Here is a 6,000-nt window from a genome sequence, read left to right as displayed (position 1 = left end):
GTGTGTGTGTGTGTGTGTAGGTTGAACTATCTAATAAGACCATCTGATTATAAAAAGGAAAAATTCTAAGCTAATAAATAGGATAGCTTTTCAGTTCTCCAGAGTTAACTGTGGCCATGATTTTTCCAAACTTCTTCAGAGGCTTTAATGACATTTGCCCACATTTTGAGTCCTGCTTGTAGAGAAAAGTCGAGAAGTATTTGGGGTCCCATGAGCCTCTTTTTTTTTTTTTTTTAAAGATTTTATTAATTTATTTGACAGAGAGAGACACAGCGAAAGAGGGAACACAAGCAGGGGGAGGGGGAGAGGGAGAAGCAGCTTCCTGCCGAGCAGGGAGCCCGATGCGGGGCTTGATCCCAGGATCCTGGGATCATGACCTGAGCTGAAGGCAGATGCTTAACGACTGAGCCACCCAGGTGCCCCTCATGAGCCTCTTTGAATATCTGGATGCTGTCCTGTGGGAAAGGGATCCTTCTTCGTGACTAGGGCTAGAATGAGAACAAGAGGGTAGAAGTTGAGGAAGGTGGATTTCAGCTCATAATAGGCAAGATCTGGTCCTGCGGAGTGTTCACCTGTGGGCAGGGCCACGGCCAGAACAACACAGGTTATTAGCCCGATGGTCCCAGGTCCCTTCTGATCCCAAATCCCACCATGTGAGATCTGGGTTGAGCATCAGAAGGGATTTCTGGGTCTGCTCTGGGGTTTTCCCTGACTGACGCTGTCTCCCCAGGAACTTGTGACCTATCCTGGCAGCCAGTTCACTGCCCTGGATTGTCATGCAGGCTCCAATCCAAGCTCCTCACAGTTGGGGCTTTTGGGGGACTGTCTCCCAAGGAAGAAAGGGCAAGCCATGGTGTAGATTCCAGATTCTGTTGTGGACCCGTGAAGATAGCAAGGCCCAAAATGAGGTGTTTGTGCTGTGTCAAGGCTGCCTTTATTTATTTATTTTTAAAGATTGTATTTATTTGACAGGGAGATTGACAGCGAGAGAGAGAACACAAGCAGGGGAGTGGGAGAGGGAGAAGCAGGCCTCCCGCCGAGCGGGGAGCCCGATGCGGGGCTCGATCCCAGGACCCCGGGACCATGACCCGAACCGAAGGCAGACGCCCAACGACTGAGCCACCCAGGCGCCCCAAGGCTGCCTTTAGAACTATTTCTTTCTTGATGAAGCTCAGAAGATGCGGCAACTGCAGGAGAGCTTTCGGCCGGGCTACCCAGGGCTGCCACCTAGTGGGCAAGACCGAGACTGGCAGCAGGGCCTTTGCTCTGCAGAAACCAGTCCGTGCCTTTGGAGCCAATGGGGTTCTCACCTGGCTTAGGGGATGTGCAGAATTTAAAACATTTGAAGTGATTTATTTTTTTATTTTTTAAAAATTTTATTTATTCATTTGAGACGGAGACAGAGAGCAGAAGCAGAGGGAGAGGGAGAGGGAGAAGCAGACTCTCCACTGAGCCAGAAGCCCGACACGGGGCTCGATCCCAGGACCCTGAGATCATGACCTGAGCCAAAGGCAGGCACTCAACTGACTGAGTCCCCCAGGCGCCCCTTGAAGTGATTTTTAATTGGAATGTTTGAGGTACTGTCCACAAGTCGGGGCAATCCAGTCTAGAAGCTGGACCTTTTTCAGACACGGGTAGAGACACTGATTGACCCAGAAATCAGGAGAACTCTCCATTCGCTGTTTGTGTCCTGGGCACATGTGGGCGTGGGTCCTTGTGGGACGCCTGTATATGTTGTGGGCCCTGCATCGGATGATGTGCTTGGTGTCCTTCAGCCCTCACTGTCTGCACCTGGAGACATTCAGCTGTCCTCACTTTGTCCTGGACTTGGGCTCAGTTCTTACTCGGTGATTTATGGAAAAGAATAATGTTATATTCCCATGCCACAACATACAGGAAAGATATTCCAAGTAGTTTAAAGATTTAAATGTGAAAAGTAAAACTGAAACTTTTTAGAAAAAAAAATAGGAGAATCTTCATGATCTCAAGGTAGGAAGGAGCTTCTTAAATAGAACAACCAAAGCCCAAACCATAAAGGAAATGATCGATAGATTTTACTGTATCAAAGTGGGAAACTTTAATATAACATAAGACACATATTGGGAGAAGATTTTGTAATAAATACAACTGGGAAAGGATTAGTACCTGGAATTTAAAACTAAGTCGTATAGGAAGAAAGGAAGAGAGAAAGGAGCAAGTGGGGAAGGAGGGAAGAAGGAAAATCAAGGGATGCGGCCAGGCAATTCATAGAAGAGAAAATGTGTATAGTCAGTAGGAGTCATAAGGAGAGTTGCTCTCTCTAGTAATTGGGAATGCAAGTTAAAAGAGCCCTTATTTGTCTATGAGATTGGCAATACTATTAAAGAAAAATCTGACTTTCACAATAGCCAAGAGGTAGAAACAACCCATGTCCTTTGACAAATAAATGGATGAACAAAAAGCAGTACATACATACACTGGAATATTCATCTTTAAAAAGGAAGGAAATTCTGTCACATACTACAGCATGGATGAACCTTGACATCATGCTAAAGGAAATAAGTCGCAGAAAAAGAAACACTGTATGATCCCATTTGTCTGAGGTACTTGGAGTCGTCAGATTCAGAGACAGAAAGTACAGAAGGAGGGTTGGGGGGGGGAATGGAGAGTTGTTGTTTGATGGGGACCTAGGTGCAGTTTTGCAAGATGGAAGAGTTCTGGCGGCGGGTCGCACAACAGTATGAATGCACGAAACACTACTGAAACGGACACGTAAAATGTAAGAAATGGTGAAGACCGTGATGGAGACCAGGGACACGTCCGCCAAACAGAAAAAGAATGTGCGATGTGCTCATGTCGTGAAATCCTGCCTGGCATTACTTCCCTGCGTCTCCAACGCAGCATAGAATTGAAGGAGCGTTAGAAACGTGAACCAGTACGTAGGTGGTATAAATAGAAGGTTGTGCATGGGAATGGGTGGCAGCAAATTGAGGGGAGTGATCCATTCTGGAGGGGATGAGAGGATAAAAGGGGGATGCGGCGGGGGATTTAGGGACAGCTGAAGTGGTTTATTTGGAGAGCAATTTGAGACATGTGACGAGAAAATCAGGATTAGAGCTAGGCGGCAAGTACTTAAAATCTTGTTGTATTATGTGCGCTGCTTTTCTGCATGTTTGGAATATACTCTACTGTTTTTTTCAGAAAAAGACTCTAGACGGTAGAGTGGGCTTAGTGGTTTTCTGACGATTTCACAATGTACAGTTCTGATCTGCCACAGTGAAAGCATTTTTACAAAACAGTGAAGGTTTTAACTGCCCGAGGAACCTATGTACTGCTTTTTAGAATGGGCTTGTATTTCAGTATCCTTGCCTTGTAAGATAAGATTGCCTTTGAAGGGAAGAGTTTTGCTAAAAAAAGAGAGAGAGAGAAGAGAAAGGGAAAAATACTGCCTGCCCTGACTGAGCTGATTTCTGGGGTACCCTTCATCTCCAGCAGTCTGTACTGTCTTATTTTCAGTCTTAAGAGTAAAAGTCTTACTTTTACATGTCCGTTTCAGTAGTGTTTCATGCATTCATAATGTTGAGCTAGTGCTTAGGTCTTAGAGGAATAGACTCCCTTTCCCTGTCTCTGTGATTTTGACTTTTAGCTCTTTCTTGTTCATCGTCTTTACTGAGGGTGAACCCTCCGTTCAAAGGGAGTATTCAGTAGTCCTAGGTTCTGGATCTTGGGGCTGCAGAAATCTGATAACTCAGGGTCCATGCTGAATAAGCAGATGATTCCTGGCCTGTTGCAGTTGGAACGGTTAAGCAAACTTTTCTGGTTGAGTCCTATCATTTGAGGAATAAAGAAACCGAAACCCAGAGATGTGGAGTGACCCACCCGAGGGCTCAGATCCCCTGAGGTGCTTAGCAGAAGTCAGCAGGCCCCTGGCAACCAAATAACTCATTTTGTTTTTTATTCTTGAGAGCAGCACCTTGAGTGAACTTCAGTATCTGTGATTCGGAGTAGAATACTGTCTTGCTTAAAACCCTCCCATGGTTCCCATCTCATTCAGGATACAGTCTTTGTTTGCCGTGAGCCTTGAAGTTGTGTGCCCACTCCTGCAGCCTCATTTCGAATCCACTCCTTGTTCATTGGGCTCTGACTGGAGCCCTGCCCTCCTCTTTGTGCCTGGAACATGTGTGGTGGTTCTTGCCTCAGGGCCTTTGCACTTGCTCACCCCTTTGTGCTCTAACTGCTGTTCTTCATTTGCATCCAAATTCAGAAGTCACCTTCTTAGAGAGGCCTCCTTAAGCCTTAGGCCTTCTGTCTTTTCTCAATAGCCCTTATTATGCTCTGAAGTTATTTTATTTATTATTTTTATCTCTCTTTCTCTTTACCTGTCTACCTACCTGTCTCTGTGTGTTTGTATCCTTGCATGAGGATAAAAGGTCCACAAGCCACAGTCTTTATGTGTCCTGTCCAACATCACCAGCATCTAGAGTATATTAGATACTGGTATTGGGGGTCCTCAACACCTCCCCCAGGTTTGGTGATTTGCTAGGAGGAGTCACAAGACTCAACATATAATTATACTCAGGGCCAAAATTTATTTCAGCGAAAGCGCGCAAAGCAAAATCCACAAAGGGAAGAGGTGCATGGAGCGAAATCCAGAGGAAAGCAGGTGCAAGTTTCTAGGAGTCCTCCGCTGTGGAGTCACATGGGACACACTTCTTCTGTCATTGAATTGTGACCTACTCCCGGCCCAGGGATTTTACTGGGCTCCTGCCTCCCCGGCACCCTCTGCCTAGCATGCACTGAAATTCTGGACTCCCAGAAGAAAGCTTGTGCTTAGCCTAAGCCACACTGTTCGTCCAGTCCAGGCACCAGGAGCCCCTCTGACCACTTGAGGAGTGTTTTACCTGAGTGTCAGGAACCTGCCATTCAGGTTCCCGGATGCCAGCCAAAGGTCAACTTGTAAGCAGGCCTTTCTTAGGATAGAAGTCTCGGGCCCGCTTCAGTAACTCCTTTCTGCACACTTAAGAAATATTTGTGAATGAGTAAATTGACCAGTATGACGGCAGGGCCTTTGGAATCAGACCTCAAGACTCCTGAAGGCCCGAAGGTGTGGCCTCCCCTCCTTTGTCAGCAATACTATCCCCAGACGGACTGACGAGAGTGGTGCGTCTGTCCTTCCTCCTGTCTTCAGGCCCTTGGTAAGTGTGACGCTCTGATCCCCAGGTGTTGAAGCTCAACGGGTCATCAGAAATTCTCAATAAGCTGTACGACACGGCCATGGACAAGTTGGAGGTGGTCAAGAAGGACTACGATGCCCTGCGGAAGAGGTTCAGCGAGAAGGTCGCCATCCACAACTCCGACCTGAGCCGCCTGGGGCAGCTGGAGGAGGAGAACCAGCGTCTGCTGAAGCAGGCCGAGATGCTGACGCAGCAGAGGGACACGGCCATCCAGCTGCAGCACCAGTGTGCGCTCTCCCTGCGGAGGTAAGAGCCGCCCCGCCGCCCCGCTCCTGCACAGGGAACGGCCACAGGGCTGAGTGGGCCGCCGTTGCCTTAGGACCCACTCTCCTTTAGGGGCTTACTGTTATCTGCAAGGCTCCCCCCACTTCCAGGGGGTTGGCGGCGGGGGGGCAAATGGCCTGTGCCTTTTCAGGCAAAAAAATATTTTTGGAACATTTGGGAAACATTTTGTTGGCACTCGGTGTGGCTTGGGAATTGTGCTCCTTCCTGCCATCCGAACAGTTCTGCCCACCCTGTTTCTTAGGTCTCCCCACAAGCCTCTTCCCTCTGTGTCACCCACCTGCCCAGCAAATAGGAGAGTTAATTGTCCTAGGCATTGTTCCCTCTAAAATTTCATTTTTTTTTTTTAAAGATTTTATTTATTTGAGACAGAGAGAATGAGAGAGAGAAAGCACATGAGAGGGGTGAGGGTCCGAGGGAGAAGCAGGCTCCCCGCCGAGCAGGGAGCCCGATGCGGGACTCGATCCCGGGACTCCAGGATCATGACCTGAGCCGAAGGCAGTCG

The 6,000-nt window shown here is 47.8% G+C and overlaps 1 protein-coding gene across 6 annotated transcripts in view; it reads left to right on the top strand.

The window, feature by feature from the left end:
* DLG5 (discs large MAGUK scaffold protein 5) overlaps positions 1-6,000 on the top strand; it is a 213,866-nt gene that overhangs the window by 70,712 nt on the left and 137,154 nt on the right. For all 6 annotated transcript variants that reach the window (XM_021700052.1, XM_021700051.1, XM_021700049.1 and 3 more), the window contains exon 6: positions 5,200-5,459. In XM_021700052.1, coding sequence (XP_021555727.1) covers positions 5,200-5,459 — 260 coding nt within the window. The remainder of the gene's footprint in view (positions 1-5,199; positions 5,460-6,000) is intronic.

This window comes from Neomonachus schauinslandi, chromosome 6 (assembly GCF_002201575.2).
Source record: "Neomonachus schauinslandi chromosome 6, ASM220157v2, whole genome shotgun sequence".
Lineage (NCBI taxonomy): Eukaryota > Metazoa > Chordata > Mammalia > Carnivora > Phocidae > Neomonachus > Neomonachus schauinslandi.
The sequence above is the reverse complement of the archived record's forward strand: the minus strand, read 5'-3'. Positions and strand labels throughout refer to the sequence as shown.